General features: G+C 50.5%; 1 protein-coding gene across 8 annotated transcripts in view; it reads left to right on the top strand.

Annotated features, from left to right (window-relative positions):
- The first annotated feature begins 4730 nt into the window (after positions 1-4730).
- Positions 4731-18264, top strand: part of PRDM16 (PR/SET domain 16) — a 273952-nt gene continuing 260418 nt past the window's right edge. For 4 of the 8 annotated variants that reach the window (XM_061450428.1, XM_061450424.1, XM_061450423.1 and 1 more), the window contains exon 1: positions 17252-17497. Coding sequence is in view for 5 of the 8 variants with exons in the window: in XM_061450424.1 (XP_061306408.1) it covers positions 17461-17497 (37 nt within the window). In the remaining 3 variants the exon portion in view is untranslated. Of the gene's footprint in view, positions 5280-5681; positions 5755-17251; positions 17498-18264 lie in introns of those variants that run through there. The other 4 variants (XM_061450426.1, XM_061450425.1, XM_061450420.1 and 1 more) reach the window with 4 other exon arrangements.

Genomic DNA, 18264 nt, shown 5'->3' with positions numbered 1-18264 from the left:
TCTGCAGACATTTGGAAGTAGCCAGAAAGGGTAATGGTGCTACCAAAGGCAAATACCAGCCCTGCAGGTGGGTGTGGGCAGCTCCATCAGTTCATTGACAGAGCAACGGGCAGGCACACCTCCATTTCTCCAACTTTGGAAACATCCAGGTGAGTACCTGAATGTGAGGGGTTTGATGTGAAGGAGTAAGAACATTCCAGAGCTTTTCCCAGCAGAGGTGGTATAAGGTGTAGCTCTGTAGTCATTATCCACATGCCCCCAGGAACACATGCACCCACACACACACACTGATTTTATTAAGCCATTCCATACAAGTATTTTATATATGTATATATATTTTTTTATTTGGAAAACTTCAGAGTGCTTTTTTTCACACACAGTAAAGTTGGCTTTGCTGAGATTCATTAGTCCCCTTTCCCCCTGTGTGTAAATGGATCTCTCTCAGTTATGCAATGCAAGGGTACACAACCATGAAAAGTGCAGAGGCAGCCAAAAAAAGCATTGTTCTGAACTTGGACGTGTAAAATATTCATATTCAATAATAAAAAAACAGAAAAATCCCTCCCTTAATAAAAAATTCACAGCGTAAAATATGCATTGTCGTTCCCTCCCCAGGGCTGCAGCGGTTCCACACCAACACGTTACATGGGGCTTCACTGCCTTGTTTTACTCAATTAATTCAAAACCAATTCACTTACAGACATCCCAGTATTAGGTGCCTAAATTGATTCTGATTTCTCTAAGGGCAGTGTCTCTATGACTACAGTAAGAGCTGGTAGAAGCTGTGACTGTTCAAAGCATCCATCCTGTAGGTCCTCTTCCTGATGGTGTGTCTGTAGGCCCAGTTGCTATGCTGGGCATGGACACATAGAACAGCTCCGTGCAAGCAGGAGAGCTCTTTTAGCATGATGCTTGGGCCACTTGGTACCCCTAGTTCTTGAATGAGCAAATTGAGCTGAGCATTAACATGGCTGAGCAGCCTCCATAGAAGAGGGAGCACACTTTAGTGTCTGCCCTGCACCCTGCAGAGCAACCTGTGGAGCTTTGCACACAAAGCAGAAGAAAGAATCTCCTCACTGTTTTAGCAAAGGGAAACGGGCAGGTGGAAATGGCCACTGGCTCACCCTGTCCTCCTTTGTATTTTTCAGGACTGTGCAATGGGAATGTGCTGAGCAGCGTGGATCTAGCTGGGAAAGTCATCTGAGCAGAGGATGCTGCTTGCAGGCCCCAGGAAAGGCTGCAGGTTTGCAACCCCCCCACTGGTTTGCAGTCAGCTTGGATTCTGTTTATTGTGAAGGCTCAGCCACATCCTCCCTATCCCAAAGTCCTGAACATCTGCCTTAGTTTGTCTGGCCTTGCAGCCTTTGAGGATTCACTGCTTGGTTTTGCAATGAGTCTCTCACTGAGGACAGGGAAGGGAATTTGATGGTGTCAGAAAATACGACTCTCCCTGCGCTTCTCAAGACATGTTGGATCCCTGGTAATGTCAGAGCTCCAGACTAAGCAAGGAACCACTGGAGAGCCACTTAGCCCTTGTAACGCAGATGAGCTGAGATGATTTGGAAAGATTCAGCTCTTTGAATCCTTTGCTATCCTGACAAATCCAAAGGGAAATACATGCACTGCCAAAGTTGTTTCTATGGGTCATTCCTGAATTCCTACAGAAAACAGTATTTCTCAGAACAACACAGAAGAGCTGTTAAGCGGTACTGGTGGTCTGGTGACATCCCTACAGTACTGTCTTTCAGCCAAAGTAATATGGATTTCCTAGAAGCACGTGCCCCCAGAGGAAGAAATCATGGACTTTTAAAGTATCCCAGACAACAGTGCAGATGCTGATTTCAGCTTCGCCGTTTTAAATCCTCTGTATTCAGTGGATTGACTTTGAAAGTGTTTTTTTTTAACCGATGGGAGACCTATGAGGGGAGGAATGGATCCCTGCATCCCCAGAGTACCTGGATAACCTCCAGCTTGTCCTCTTGGAGGTTTTGTTTCCAGATCTATCACAGGCAAGTCACCAGGACATGGATTCATCCCATCTAACCGTTCACAGCTAAAGCAAGTAACTTTAAACAAGAGTTAAGATAAACAGTGGAGAGAGAGATTTCACCTACCTACGGGCTGCTGGGCTTCTATCACTCTCCTTTTACTGAAGATTTTTTGGGCCTATGTTCCTAATTTAATTGTCTTCTTTATGCTTATCAGTGAAAGTGAATGTGGGCGTTTATCTTCCTGAGCATCAATTCCAATTCTGTGAAACTTAAATACAAGATTAAAGACATTTTTATTAGGTATTATTTTTGTTATTAGAAAGTCATGTGTGAAGGCTGCAAGAAGTGAACAACCAAAAATGTTCCTAGGATATGTAAAAGCAGAAATAGGTCAAGTCAAAGGTACCAACTTCCAGGTGCTCCACTTTGCCTGATCAGATACTCAGAGATGTTCAGCCACTTCTATTGTCAGTTTATGTTTACCGAGAGGCATCCATACCACGAGTGACTAAATGTGTGAGGATTTTCTTCCAGGAGCCAGAGAAGGGATTAAACACAACAATAATCTGTGAAATTACTTCACATTTTTTTCTCCTTGAATGTCCTAAGGAATTCCCCAACTCCCAACCCGTTCCAATTGGCACCACCATGCACTTGAGCTCTAATATCAGTGGAGTTTGTAATGTTTCAACTTTTCTGGTGAGGGATTACATGGAACCGAACCAATTCTTTCCATGGGGGATTACGTAGCCACTTTTGTTTCTAATATTCCAGTCCACGAGTGAGGAACGTTTTCTTGGTTACCTGTTTCTTCTTTAATGATGAGAGTTAGTGTCATTTAGAGTATCTAGGCATAAATCCAGTTCATAAATTTCATTCCTGATCATTTCATCGCTGGTTAAATAGCCTGTCCTAAGTCCAGTCTTTATGTTTTGGCTGAATGTTCCTGGACTACTAATTTAACATAAATGATGTTCCCCATTGTAGTGACTGAAATGCATCTGCATGGTAAATGAGCTAAAAGCTCACCTGAAGAACCATCAGCAGCTTATGAAAATGACTCCTATTTGGGGTAAAATTGCCACTGATTTGCAAGAGTCTGGATCAAATGTATATTCCCAAATGTTGTTTTTTTTTCTGTGCAAGTACCAGAATGTGCTTTGGGGATGTTTTTGGCAGCAGTTTTAGGGCAGGAAAATAGGAAATGAACTGGAAAATGTGAAGACTACAGCAAACAAGAAAATCCTGGAAGGAGCACACGCTGTAGATCCACCCTGGCCATTAATAATATGGAAAGATTTCATTAGGAAGAGAGGGAAGAGAAAAAGGAAGAATGTATAAGGAGGCAGTGTTAGCATCAGCACGCACAGGACGTCCTCACTGCTCAGACTTACAGACAGGGTTTTGCAATGCACTCCTGCCCGCAGAGACAACAGGCATTGTGTCAAAAGCTGCACTTCTGAGGAAGGTGATGAGTCCCAAGCGCTGGGACATGTGGCAAGTGGCTTCTGAGGCAGTTCTGCTGGGGACAGTGTGGAGATGAGGGTGCGCAGGTGAGATGCTTTCAATGCAAACCATAGAATTAAAGAATCCCAGACTGGTTTGGGTTGGAAGGACCCTAGATACCATCCAGTTCCAGCCCCCTGCCACGAGCAGGCTTCTCCTCTTTGCACCAGTGCATGGGGAATAAAGCAGATAAAGTTACATTGCAGGTCCTGTGACCTTCCAGAAAGTCATTTGTTCTGATGGAGAGGCACTGTCTGCCCCAGCCTGAAGGGTGCCTGACAGGGGGAGCAGCCCCCCAAGAGACACTGCTCTATTTAAGGGGGCTGCAAGAGGGCATCACCTTCACAACAGCCCCTTCCACAGCCTCTGCAGTGGTACCCTGTGTAAGGAGCAAGCCCTTTGGAAGCACCGTCTGTGCGGGTGAGTGCTGGGACCTGGGGCCATCACCCTACAGATCCACGGACAGACCGCCGTGCTTGTGTCCTGCTCTGCTGCTGTCTGCTCCCATGGGGCCCAGGGAAATACACAGAGCCCAGCAAATTGTGTTGTAAAAAGGGAAATAAAGTTCTGTCCCCTTTCACCTCTCTGTAGCATGTACCTGCCACCTCATCACTGCCACCTCCCTCCTGTGTGGGGCCCTTCAAAGGTTCCCTGGTAGCCAGAAAGCATCAAGTACATCAAACGCTTCTGTTCACTGTAACCTATAAGCAGTGTGCTGAACTCAGTGAATTTTTGTCTGGGAAATTGTTTTGTTCTTCCCTGTAACACACTCAAGGTGACTGTTCTTTTGTGTCAGTTCTAAGCAAAGTGCACTGCATTGAAACTCCTGCCACAGCAAAACAGAGCAGAGCAATTTCAAGTCCCTGGGTTTGCCAAAAGTTTTTGCACCCTTATGTCACATCCTATACATCAGAGTGTGCTGGGAAAGACTTGGGTTGGGGTTTCTTTCACTGTTCCTGCTCTCTTCTGGAAATAGAAATGTCAGCAGGTCGACTGACATGAGTTATGTTTGATGTGTTTCCACAGAATGCATGAGGAAGTTCAGTCTTTATGAAACATGCAGTTACTGCAAACAGAAGAGTTAAGCAGTGGAAATGTAACGACTATTAAATGTAGACCCTTTGGGATGCTTAACAGCTAATTCACCTGTGAGACAAGATCTGTGTTCACCAGTGCTGCCATAGTTGCATCTTCCAAAGAACTGTAAGCATATGGGGAGGGCTTTGTAGGTGTAACTTGTAATATGATACAAGACAAGCTTTACACATCACTGGGAGTTATTAATGGACCACCTGATATTAATTCATTTTCTGTCTTCAGATTCGGTGAGCTGAGCTGTTTCACTGCATATTCCTGGAACACACAATAGGAATCTACCCGGTTAGTCAGTATCCTTGGAAAACATCCACGGCAACGATTTCATCTCCTGCCCCTTGAGCACGGGCACATCTGTGAAGGAATTCCCTCTATTGCAAAGGTGTGATCCCTTGTATTTGCTGCGCAGCTCACAAGGAAGCAGAGAGGAGCAGCTGTGTTGTACCACACTCAGTGCTGCCCACCACCACCTGGGTGCCCTGATGCTAGACCCCACCCAGCCCCAGCCCTGATGAGCTAAATTGAATCCTGCTAGTGGCACTCACCTTAATTGGTCAAATCACTGATGCTGTGTAGGCACCTCTGTGCTCCTTCCAGAAGGTTCAGGCTCTGCTCAGAGGAAGGTTCGCCGCATGTGGAGTCTTCTCTGCTGGCTCAGGAGCCAGGAGGTTCCTCACCTTCTTTAAGGTCAGTCTTACGTTCTTCAGCTCTTTTGAGGTAGTGAATTGAAGGTTGGTTCGCAGCTGTAGGAAAGAGAATTAGAGCTGTAGTAGCAAAATGCTGGTTTATACTCTTATTTTGTACTTTTTTATACTCAGATTTTATGCTCTCATTTTCTGTCTCTGCATTGTGTATGTGTTGTGGGTGATGTGCATCAGCAAAGGGCTGGCTGACCTGTGGTTCTAGCAGGTTATCTTTGCAATGCTAGTAGCTTGCTTAGAGTGCGAAAAGAAAGCTCTGCTGCCTCATGAGTTTTAGAGTCTCTACCCTGCTACCCAGAGCCTAGGCTGCAGTGGGATGGGGGGAAGCTACTCTGGTATGAGGAAATAAACTGTTTGCTTCAGCTTAGAAGTGCCACATTTCTTACAGATTTGATCCTGTGTGTCAAGAGAAATCTGTTTGCTGCAGAGGGTTAATAAAGCAGCAGATGCAGAGCTCATAGGTAGGAGAAAACCTGCTTCTTTTCTATAAAACCTAAAGAATAGGAAGCTTTAAGCCTGAAATTAGGTGAAAAGTGGAAGTGAATGGAACTTAAGAGCTAAGAAAGTGATTTGGGAAAGCTGAATTACTGTGAGGGCCTCTGTCCTCTGCTCTGATTGACATGCTGTTGTTTCTGGGGTGGAACATGGTGCGTGTTCAGCAATTCTGAGTAAGTGCTTTGGTTGGGAGTTAGGTGACAGTATCTGTTTGAAACATCAAAGGAAAATCAGTAGTGGCTGTTGCTAGGCCAACAAGGGAGCACTGCGGGTGTGGAGAAGTGCAGGGGGTGGTGGCAGTGCACCTCCCGAGCTCGCTTTGGTTGCGGTGTTCTGTGTGTGTTGAGATGAGCTGATGGAGGTGTGCCTCCAAATGGGGTGTTCTGAAACTTGTGGCTCCTGAGAGGATGTTGTAGGGTTTTTGTGAGGGGAAGAGAGAGTCCTCGGGGATTTCCAAACTGGGAAAAGCTCCTTGAGACCTTGAGGTTTATCTCCAAATGGAAGAAGCTGAGTAAAGAGAAGCAGTTAGATTGTGATGATAGACCTCACCTGAGTCTATCAAGGAGCTGTTCCCTCCCCTTTCCTCTGTGTAGCTTGTGGGTAGCATGCAGGAGAGAGATGAATAATGTGGTATTGTCTGTGCCACAGAATCTGGGGGTTCTGCTTGGTGCTCCCTGGAGCTGACCTCGTGGTGCCAGAGGGTGAATGGCACCTGAGCCAAGCTCCTGGAGCACAGGGTGAAGGAAAACCGTGGTTAAACTCTGGGTGAGAACTATTGGGAATTGTCCTTCTCCCTCAGAACACACCCATAGTTGAGCTGCACATTCATCTGCTGCTGCTACAGAGAAATGCAGCTGCTTTCTTCCTGCATTTATTGTTTAATTCATTCATGCTGCTTGTTGGAAACCCCACGTTAAAGTCCTTCTGGGGCATGGTTTGCTTTAAAGAAAGCCCTCTGTGGAAAAGACTTTCCTTTAAATTTAGTGCAAGAGTGAAGTCCAGCTAGTTTTATTTATAGACCGGGGCATGAGAGACGTTGAGCTTTGGAGCTCGCTCTGTATCTCCACTTCTCCCATAAAAACATGTTTAACATTTTTCTCATCCTTCCAGAATAAAATTCTTTTATTGCCATTCTCTTTATTTCTAAAATGCAGCCCCTAAAGTGACAAAACCGTTGGGTTTCCTTGTTGAGTTGTGAGTTGGAGTCTGCTCTTGGATGATGTATTCTTGGGTTTGGTTGTTTTAATAGATCATGTCTTACATCTCTGTGTTTGTGATAATTTATATGCCTAAAGGTGTCTGATGTTCCAGACCTGTACCACAGGTATGATAAATGTGGGGTGTTACTAATGCAGAAGCATCCAGAATGTCATTGCACAATATGTGCTTGTATGAATTGTGAGAAATGGTGAAATGGTCAAAAATACAACTTCCCAGCAACCTGGGTGAGGGGAAAATAAAGAATCTTGGTGTTAGTTCATGTGTTTAATGGGGGGGGAAATACTGAGCTGTGGCTTGCTTGGGAAGCCAGCAGTGCTCAGGTGGATGACAACACTGGGAACATAAATCTTGGTTTCTATTGGTTATTGTGGTTGGATGCAGAGTTTGGAATGGCTTTAAAGTGATAGTGTTTGCTGGTGAAAGGGAGGATGTGATAAACAGGTCCAGCTGTAGAAATTAAAGAGGTGATTACAATGCAGAAATGCTGCCTTGTGCTGCTGGCAGAGCTCTTGCAAAGCTGAGTGTTTGGCTCAATGAGCAGCAACTCTTAATTACTCTGAGATAAAGCTGAGGTACACTGCTCACTGCTGCTTCTCTTGCACTGTCACTGGGTTTCACTGTTCCAGTCATTCTTTACCCTCATTGTGCCAGCCCAGATTTGGTGGTCAATATACTTAGGAATCAAGTGTTTTCACTGCCAAGATGGTTCATCTAGCTGAGCTTTGTGACAAAGTAAGGCTCAAATTCCCTCCAGTGTCATATCCTTCTGTGATCTTTAATTGATTCTCATCCTGGGTTGCTTAAGAGTGGAGTTAAAAAGCTGTTACTCATAACTTTATAAGAAATACCTTCCCCATGTGAATGAGTGCTGTCTCCTTGTAATGCACCCAAGTGGCTGAAACTGAAAAAGCCTCCTATTCCTCAGGAGGAACACTTGCTAAATGCACGTGCTGCTCTTATTTGAGCCATTTAAAATCACTCTATGGGTGATCTCACTCCATTATTTTTAAACTTCTCGGTTCACTCTATTTAACTTTATACTTCAGAGAAATGGGACTATTTCCGCATCTCATTTATACCAAAGGAACAAAACTGGAGCTGAATGGTAGTCAAGCAACTTGTGATACATGTTTCAGGGCACTGAAAGAATCTGGAGTAAAACTGTAAGAAGGGTTTGAGGGGTGTGGGGAAACGATTGGCACGGTAGTGAGGTTGTGGCCACTTGCTGAGCAATACACCGGTTTTTCCTAGGCTAAGGGCAGTGTACAGCGGTGCAGAGCTGCTCTGCTGGGACCTCCCTGCGTAACCTGAGATGGTGCAGACTGACAGTGGGAGTGGGAGCCAGGAGGGCTGCATTCTGCTGGGTTCATGGTGGTGCAATGCCCTCGCCTGCTCCGCTGGCTCTCTGCTGCTGTTAACTTGGCAGCTTCGGACAGGATTTGTCCTCCAAACTGGGAGCTCTTTCCAAGCATCCTGTGTAGCTCTGGTATTGCACAGATGGTATAAGTAAATGTAACACCATTTGCTCCTTCTTTTATCGGTAACTTTGGAACTCAGTTGTTTTTTCAACTTAAGAGAGTAACTAAATACTAACCCTAATGCTTACAGCCAGTGCTGGAGATGGTTGGTTTCTGAATGTCTTTATCATTTTGGTAATGCTGAAATCACATAGGCTGTGTCCACGGAGTGAGAGGTACATGCCGAACTGCAGAGTTGGTGTGGGAGCGGGGAGCTGGGACAGCTTGCTTGGGGAGTTGCCCCATGCTGTTTTTTTCATTGTGAAGGTAGGGAAGAAACTCCCTATGGAAGCTAGGAAGCGTATTTCTCTAGGAAAACTATTTTTAGGTATGGAGTAAACACTGTTACCCAGCAAGACTTGTGTTTGACCCGGGTACCATTGTTCCTGTTTTTAATGCTGTACCAATTGTAAAAGCCTTTCTCTTACACAGGATGTGTATCAGTACTTTGATATTTTGACTGGGAAGAGTCTGTTTGGTGCTTTCCAAAACGTAGCATTCCCTCACTGGAGGCTCTGCTCTTTGCTCTGTATTAACACAAGTCTTCACAGGAATAAACCCAATGGAACATGAATCACTGTGGGAGCAAGCACACGGGCAAGGTGGGCTCCTGCCTTATAAATGGTACAATTGTAGACACAGAAGTGCAGAGGCTGCACTGGTTGGAAAGCTAGCTGGAAAATAGCAGTCGTAAGGTAGACAGACACTTATATTCATAGAAACCATTGGATATTTGTATATATTTGCATTTCATTTTCTAACCACCTTTTTTAAATGGAGGTTGGTTTTTAGCTACTTATCAATTAGTTTATCACTGGCTATGGCAAAACTGAACCTCCCATGGGGTTGCCATAAGCTCTCCTGTAGCCAGTTTGTGAGCTAAAAACCTCCTAGTGAAGTTGAAAAGCCTAATGATCTTGCTCCTAGATGTTGGATGTGCTCTTTGTGCCTTAATGGAAGTGTGGGAGGGTCCATCTGACACTTCGGGTCTCTGAGTGTAAAGACCACAGCTCTGGCTGTGTTGGTGCTCATCTTTCCATTACTCCCTTTGCTGTATCCTGATACTGCAACCCAAATCTAAGTAGTTTGTTCTTCCACCTGTAAAATAAACCACTGCTGTTGTGTGAATGTGTGATAGGAAAAAGATCTACTGTCAGTCACTTAAACATGCTGCTTTCTCCTCTGAAGTGAGTAGTGTCCCTCTGTAGTGTGAGAAGAGCTGGTTAAGAAACATGTCAGTGGCTTCAAGAGTTTTCACTTCCTCCTTGGAAATGAAACTAAAACCTTGTGAAGTTTAACACTAGAAATCTATGTGAAGGAGAAACAAGAATTAGCAGCAGGATGAGCAGGGGCATCTCTTACATGTCAAAAGCTTTCTACTTCTTCCCTGTGCCCTCACCACTAAGCACAATCTTGTGTGAATCTTGTGTGACTCGGGATGAATGAGTGCTTGTAACTGATGGGATGTTGAGGGGGCAATATTGGTGTTTCCCAGTGGTGAAAAGCATTTTCAAAACCTCCCACCCATCTCTAACCCTTAACACTGAAGAGAGAATTACCTGGGCAGCAATAAATGCAATGGGGGGAACAGGATGATCCAAATTCATGCCTGCTGCAGCTCTTGTCAGCTCAGTGAGTTTTACTCGAGGAATGAGGTTGACTCATTCTTCCTGGATACCATCCACCTCTTATGGAAGTGGATGGAATTCTTTTTGTTGTGTTTTAACACATGTTCTCACAGTTACTGTCTGCAGTAAGTCCTCATTAATTTGTAAATCAATGTCAACTCTTGGTTCCTGATGGCTTAAATAATTCTGGGCTGGTGCTGGTGGCGTTCCCTGGTGTGGGATCTGTGCAGGTGACACCAGTGCCTTGGTGGGTGCTGTTAGATGCTTCCCCATGTCTGGTTATGATTCCCAAACCCCGGCACAGGCTCTTTGTGCTCTAGCTGTGTGTGTGATTCCACGGGTGGTTTGTGCTGGTTCTTAGTGGGCAAAAGCTTGGGCAGGAGAAGCTGCTTGTGGTGGGGGCACATCTGGGGCAGACTGGGGGACCCCCAGACCTCCCAACCACGGGTCTCCCCCCCCCCCCCCCCCCAGCCGTGCTTTTTAAGGGTGTTTTTGTTTTAAAGCTGCTTTGTATTAAGTGAAGAAGACATGTTCCTGTCCCATCGGGTCCCTGTTTGCTCCATTATGCACCTTTATAAAAGGAGGCAATCGTAACCGAGTTGCCACTGGCTTCTTGCAGTTTATCGTGTTCCCAAAGGAGTTTTACATCCTCAGCTCATTGGATCATCTTCTTTTCATCTTGAAAAGGAAAATGCGGGGGGGGGGGGGGGGGGGGGGGGGGGAGGCATTGAAGGCAGAGATGCTGCTGCTTTGAAACAGCTTGAAAACCCCAGCAAGAGTCGTAGTCTGTGTTTGTTTAATGCTGGCAGAGATGCCTCCAGCCATGCCCTGTGTTAAAGCGTTGCTGCTTTAATTCATCCTGCTGTAGATGAATTCTCACTGAGCGTGTTTTCAGGTGTATTTGTAACAGAGAAATGTTCCCGAAGTTGGTGCTTAAAGGAGCATTTGGAAAAGGGTTTGATTCTTTATTTATGCTGTTTGCTAGGGAGAAGTAAAATGTTCTTAATTATGACTTGGGGGTGGGGGGATGCTTGGGAAGCTCTTCCAAAAAGTAATTCTAAACAGTAAAAAAAGAAAGGGGGGGGGGGGGGGAACCAGCTCTATGATGTTTTATTTTAATAATCCTTTGCAGGCATGTGAGCCATTCCCTGACAAAAACCGTGAGTTTGGGGAAAAGGGCGCGAACAATACAGCCTTTAAACCCAAATCTGCAAACTTCTGAGAATATGCCCTCTTATTGAATACACCGGATTTCTCTCCCTAGCAAAGGGGAAGGTTTTGTTCGTTTGGACAGTCTTTGAATACTGTTCTAAAACTTCTTTCAAGTGGGAACTGAAGAGAGAAATGTCAAGTTCTGAGAGGAGACAATCAGTTAGCATCTTTGAGCAGAGCCCCTTGCATGCAAATCAGCCTTTTTGGCAATTTGGGGGCAGTTTAATTGGAAGGTGGAAGCGTCTAAAGATAAGGCTGTAGGGAAGGGGATCGGTGGGGACCCCCCCTGCTCGCCGCGGGTCCGGGGAAGGCGCAGGAGCCCTTGGGGGGGTCCCCATCCTGCTCCGTCCCTGTTGCACCTTGTGCCCCACTCCCGAGGGGGGGACTCATAAATAACCCCTTGGTTTAAAGTTTCTATCATTTTCACCTAATGAATTTTGTTTTCGCCGAGGCTTTCCCCGCCCCCGGGGCCCGCAGCCTCGGCCGGGCCCCGCAGCCCTCGGTGCTGTGTTCGTAGCTCTTGGCTGCGCGCAGACCCTCCTCGGGATTAGTGGTCGGACTCCTCATTTCCCAGAGCCGTAAAAGGTCTTGAACTCAATTAATAGCTAATAATTATACACCAGCCCCGCTCCAGCCGTCGTTAGCGGCGGGGGCCGCGTAACCTGCGCGGGCTGCCCCGTGTGAAGAAGAGCGGGGGGGAAGTGGGGTCCCTTCGATACCCCCCAGCGGGTGCTGCCGGGGGTCGGGGCGGCATCAGGGACTGACCCCCCCGGGGCTCCCATCGGGGCCCTCCGGAGCCGGCGGCTCCTTGCTCAGTGCAGGATGGAAGTGCAATTCGGACAGGCTTCGCCTCCCCAACATCAAGGAGTTCATTAAAGACCCCCCTTTAGGGTCGCGGGTGCCCGGTGCTGGCAACGGAGTTCGCTCCCGACAGTGAATGTGTCCGAGTTCCCTCGGACCTGGAGGTCATGAATTTCGGGAAGCGAGGCGGTGTGGGGCGTTCTGATGCCTCCAGAATATAGCGCGTTTCGGCTGAAAAATGTGTGACTGAAAATGACTCGCCCCGTACCCGCTTCTCCTCGCCATCTCCCGCAGGAGGGACCGGTGCGGGAGCCCCGGGAGGGAGAATCTTCTGCCCTGGTCCTGGGGCTTGGGCTCTCCCCAGCGCCGAACCGCAGCGCCCGTCAGTTCCATCTCGCTTTCGTTTGGCAAACGTTCTCCGGGCAGAAATATTTTGATCAAACGTCTCGAAAAATGGCTGTAACGCCTTAATTTCCCTTCATTCCGGGAGCCCATCGGGAGCAGAGCTGCTGTGTTAGTGCCTGTTCACGGGCTGGCGTTTTAAAGCCAACACTGCCCGATCTTTTACGATTGTAATTATAATAATGTTCAAGATAGATATTCAAATGTAAATGTTGCTTTTCCTTTTTCCTTTTTTACGGCTTCTTATTTTGGGACTTGAATTTGGACCCGGGGCTGGACCAGCAAGGCGGAGTGTAACGAATTCAGAGGAATTCTTAGCGCTGAACATGGGTTTTGAAAAATGCTAAATTGCGATTTACACGGTATTTGTCCATGGCCTGAGGAGCCAGTGTGTTCCTCGAGAAATAAGGGAGAGAAAAACTAGTCTGATAAACTCATTTTGGTGCAAAGACCGATTTCGGTGCAGCTTTGGCTATTGGGGCAGTGAGCTCAGGACAGGAAGGTGCACGCAGAGGCTTTGCGGTGATATCGACCTTTCTCCCCCATTGATTTAATTGCTAAGGGCACCGTAGAAGTGACTTAATTCCCTTTCCATACAAAATGCGGCTGTTTCTGTGCTTCGCTGTTGTGTTCATTCTGCGGCTTCTCAAAGGTTGTCGGGGTTTAAGAATGGTTTTAAACCAATAAGGAGGCAAATCGGTCTCTTCGGGAAGCCGCTCGGGGCCAGCCCGAGTCCCGGTTTACCGGGAGCGGCCGAGCCCTGACCCCTATCCGCTGCCTCAGGGAGTCCCACTGCGGGCTCCCGATAGCCCCGTGGGGCCGGGGCCTCGCCACCCGCGTCCCGGGGCTCCCGTGGGGAGGCTGCAGCCAGCCCTGCACGCTCTCCTTGTGTTCGTTATCTGTTTCCCCTCGCCCCGGCCGCTGGTGGAGGCAGCGGAGGCGCTGCCGGGAGAGCGAACAAACTTTGTCCCGGGTCCTCAACGGCCCCGGCCCCGCTGCCCCCCGGAGCGGCGGCCCCGGCTTCCCGGTTGTCCTTAACTGCCCCCTTGCGCCGGCACCACGCAGGGAACCGGGGCTTTAAACCGCGTCCGAAAGGTGTTGAAATTCCTTGGCACCGGCGGGGATGAAAGGCGAGCTGCTCTTTGATTGCGTGGATTTAAGGCAGAGCCTAATTACAACGTGGCGGCTGTGTGTGTGCTTCCTCCGCTTATTAATGGCAGATTAGAAAGGAAAAATCCCTAGGGAAGCGTGTGACATTCTTGCCGCCTAATCTGTCCGGGGCTCGCTGACCCTAACGGGGAGCAGCCCCATCCTCTGCCACCGGCATCTTGCGTACTTTAAAATATTAATTCCTGGTCTAATCTCCTCGTAATGTTGCGCAGAAACAATGAGTAATTGATGCGAAAATCCTTGGGAAGGGAAGGGGGTTCCTCTGCGTGTGCGGCAGCTCCCGGACAAGCCGGACTTTGACTACCTCAACCATTTTAATCTTCTTTACCGCTTAAAAGTACTTGTGCCTAACAGCTCCCAAAGCACCTTTTCCCTTCCCACCCCCAGCTGCTGAAGGGGTGGGTGCCAGCCCCCAAACCCCCACCTCCTGCGAGCGCGGGGTGGGGGGAACCAGCCCCATCCCAGCGGCTTCCAACGAAACCGCTGCGGGAGGCTCGCACGCCGGGCTTCACCTGGAGCGTGTTTTCTAAAGCTGCTTCATAAAGTACCCGGGAACATGGGGCTTTGCAGGGAAAATATCAGGGAACCCACCCGTAAATTACAGCCGCTCCCCTTAAGGAGCTGCCCTGACCCCCCCCCCCCCGGATCGCATGTGGCACGCTGCAGCCTTCGTGTGTTGAAATGTATATTAGCTGGGCAAGGAAGCAGAGCCGGAGGTGCAAACAGGCGCAAGGGCCGGTGATATCAACCCCGAACAGGCGCTTTCTTGGTACCCGGGTCCCTCTCCCCGCCACGCGTGTTCCGCACGGCCCGGGGACCGGCTGCTCGCTGCTCCGCAGGGCACCGTGACTGGGGCTCGGTTGAGAGGCGGCTGCCTCCGGTGGAGCCCTTTTCCTCTTCCGCAGTCTCCAGCTTCGCCCTGGGGACCGATCCACGCCAAGTGCCCGAGCACCCGAGTGGCTCCTTGGGCCAGGTCCTTGGCCGAGCCGCGAAGCTTCCCGGCTCCTCGCCTTCCTTCCCTCCTTTGCACCGATTAACTTGCCACCCTGCGTGGAGCCGACCCGCACTCGGGCAGGTGCGGGGCTCTCCCTGCCCCCGGGCCGCACACCTCTCTCCGGGGCCCGGCTCCTTCCTGAAGCGCAGCCGGGCACCGCTCTCTGGGGCCTGCCCGCCTCATGTCCTCGCCGCATTCCGGGCTCGAAGCGAGCCGGTGCAGCGGGGCCCGCTCCCGGGCTGCTGACCCGCTCTGTGCCCGGTGCCGCAGGGGCCCTGCTGGCGTCGGGGGAGGCAAGGGGTCCTCTCACGGTCAATCGCCGGCACCCCCCGACCCCTTCCGTTAAAAATTCGTTCATTTTCCTTTTGTCTTCCCCCCCCCCCCTTTTTCTTTTTCCCCTTTTCCTTCCGAACGCTGCTCCCGGCCCGGCCGAAGGGAGCTGCTGTGCCCGGTGGCGGCAGCTCCGCTCCGGCCCTGCAGCGAGTGTAAAGCACTCTGGGGGAGACCGCTGGGAGCCCGGGCCTCGGCTCGGCCGCGTTGCTGCCGGCACAACGGCGGCTTTTCGTTCGCTTCTCTGCGGCTTCGTTTGAGAAGCGTCAGTTAAAGCAGGGGGGGACCCTCTGGTGCTCCCCGAAAGCGTTTTGCATCTCCGGAATATCTGCGAGCGGGTCCCCCCGTGCGTGCTTATTTACCGTCGGAACCGTTGCCTGGGGGGGAACTGGATGCTCTAGGGTGGCAAGAAAACAAAAGCCGGGTTTAGGCTGGGGGGGGGCACCGGCTGCTCGGGCCCTCAGTGCCCTCTATTTTATTATCCGTCCTCCCGGGGCAGCGCCGGTCTCCCGGCTTCGCTCTGCTCCCATTTTCAGCCAGCGCTGTGGGCTAAACCCCTCTGGAATAATAGGGAGAAGTAACCCGGGGGGGAATACATTTTCGAACCGAAATGATTCTGTCCTGTGAGGAGGGATGCGGGAGACAGCGAGCGCCCAAGGTCGTTGGCAGAAGTATTTCAGTGCATCGGGAACATTAGGGCTCCTGTTTCAGCGGGGAAGCTCACAAGAGCTTGTTTTTCCGACCTCGGGGTGCCCGCCACGCCGTGAAACGGCGTCCTCGAGGAAGGAATTCACGGGCACCGTGTCAACATTTTAGGCGACACGTGGCTAAAGTTCCCTTCAGCCGTATTTATTTTATTTGGACTCCTGTTCCACCACCCTTCCCCTGCGCGCTGGCTCCCAGGTAGCGTCTGAAAGGGCCCTGCTCCCATTCGCAATTAAAGAGTTTATTGAGGAGGGGAAAACCGGTAATTAGCAGGAATATTCCCCCCTCCCCGGTTCCACCTGCAGGGCAGGAGTGCAGCTGGCAGAATGGCTTCCAGCAGCGCCCTGGCGCACCCACACAAGTTTTGCTTTGGTTTTTGGTTTTTCTTTGCAATGCCCTCCACCAGGAGAGGGCTCCGGTTGTGCTGCTCGCCCAGCCCCGGTGCCGGTCAGCAGCACCCCGAGCTCAGAGCGGAGCTGCCGGTTATTTCAGTGGAGGTTTATGAAGGCGCGCTCTTTCTCTCTCGCTCTCTCCGTATTAATCTCATTAAATCCTACCTTTCAACCTTTTTCCGTGACCATCTGACCTGGCCACTTGAATTAAAATAGTGCTTTTCTCCGCAGTCAAAGACAGCACATCAATCATCGGGCTATTTACACTTCCCTCCCTCCTTCAAAGCGGCTCAGCCCGGCCGCGCTCTGCCTCCGCTCCCGGGCGGCGGCCGCGTCCCGCAGGGTTCTCCGGGGGCTTTTCCCTCCCTCGCCCCTCTCCTGGGTGTCCGGGCGGCTCCCGGCTTCCTCGGGAGCGCTGCCCGGGTCCGCTGCTTCCCACCTGAAACGCAGAAGAAAGCGGCGCGGCACCCGCGGAAGCTCCGCTCATCCCGACCCGGAGGGGGGAGCCCGGCTCGGGCACCGTGGAGCGCGGCCGGGGGTGGGGGGTAGGTCCGCGGAGGGCCAGGACGTTCGTAGACACACAAAGCGGCCGCGGAGAAGGAGCGCGGCTCTCGCCGCCCGTGCGGAGCGGGGAGGTCCGGTAGAGACGCGAGAAATGACGGCAAAGCACAAAGCGTAAATTCGGTTGTTTGGGAAGTTTCGCACCCGCCTGAGCCGAGGGGGGCCCGAGGGAAACCGGGGTGACAAGGGAGAAAATAAAGACAGACACGGACGAGAAGTTACTGTAAAGAAATATTTGTCAGGTTAAAATATAAAAGCATGTAACATAGGTACGGTTACGAGATGACAGCCATTAACAAAGTCTACAGCATTGCGATTTAGTAGTAATAGTAATAATAATATAACGATAATCACCTCTTTATGGGATGGCACCTTGATCCTTAAATATTGTCCAGTGTGTAAGGTCAGTGTGCGGAGGGTTAGGAGCGGAGAGGGCTGATTTTTCTTAAAGGGGCAGATCAGGGGAAGGCTGGGATGGTGCTGGGAGAGAGGAGGGGGGAGAGATAAGTGGTGTGAGGAAGAGGATAGGACAGGGAAAGAAAAAAAACGCCAACAACCGCAAACCACCCCGATGATGATGAATACATTGGAAAGTTTTTTTGGCCGTGGTGAGGGTGTCAGATTGAATGCTCTGTGCGCATGTGCGAAGGTGTCCAAACTGACAATGCTTGGGAGATGAAGATAGTGTGTAGCTGCTTCTGGGCTCGGGGAGGAGGAGAGGAATCCGCCAGCCGACACGATGAGATCCAAAGCGAGGGCGAGAAAACTGCCCAAAAGTAGGTCCTTTCTCTCCCTTCTTCCGCGTCCCCCCGCGCCGCCGGGCGCGGAGCTGGGCCGGGGGCTACGCGGGGCTGCAGCCCCTCTTCCTCCCTCCCTCCCTCCTGCCCTCCCTTCCTTCCGCGGCCGCGGCCAAGCCTCGCTGCCCGCCCCGGTGCGCAGAGAGCGGCCGGTCCCGCGTTCCTCCGCGCTTCTCCGCGCCCGGGCGCGCTTCAGCGGGCGAGCGGCGAGCCGGGGCAGGGGGGAAGCGAAGCGAAAGTTCCGTGGAGTTGGCGAGCGGGGAGAGCAACTTTTCCTTTTTTTTTTTTTTTTTTTTTTTCCTCTCCGGGCTCGCCTCGCTCCAGCTCTTGTGAAATCCTGTTCCTGGCGCCTGGAATAGTGGGCGCTCGAGCTCTGCGTTTGGCATCTGCCTGCGAGAGAGCCGGAGAGGAGCGGGGCTGGGGGGGGGAGGGAGGCAGCCCGGAGGGGGGTGTGTTGGGGGGGGGGGGGGGGGGGGCAGAGGAACCCTTCTGGACTCGGGAACAATTATCCGGGAGAGGGAAGGAAGAGAATTTGTAGGGGAGGAAAAAAAAAATGGATCCGCTCTCAGCGAGGGGCTTTGGAATCGCGGGTCCGGAGGGAGGACGATGCTGGCGCGGCTCGGGTGTCCCGGCTCGGGGGAGGGGGTCGGGGGGAGTGTCTTTAATTTTTAATTTCTTAAAATCGCACTTGCGCCGGGTGGGGAGGGGGGGGTGTGGGGGTCGTAGCTCCGGAGCCTGGCGCGGCG

The sequence above is a fragment of the Pezoporus flaviventris genome, unplaced genomic scaffold, assembly GCF_033815535.1.
Source record: "Pezoporus flaviventris isolate CSIRO_AGI_PZ_B2104156 unplaced genomic scaffold, CSIRO_AGI_Pfla_v1 ptg000009l, whole genome shotgun sequence".
Taxonomy (NCBI): Eukaryota; Metazoa; Chordata; class Aves; order Psittaciformes; family Psittacidae; genus Pezoporus; species Pezoporus flaviventris.
Note: the sequence above shows the minus strand (reverse complement) of the source record. Positions and strands in the feature narration are given on the sequence as shown.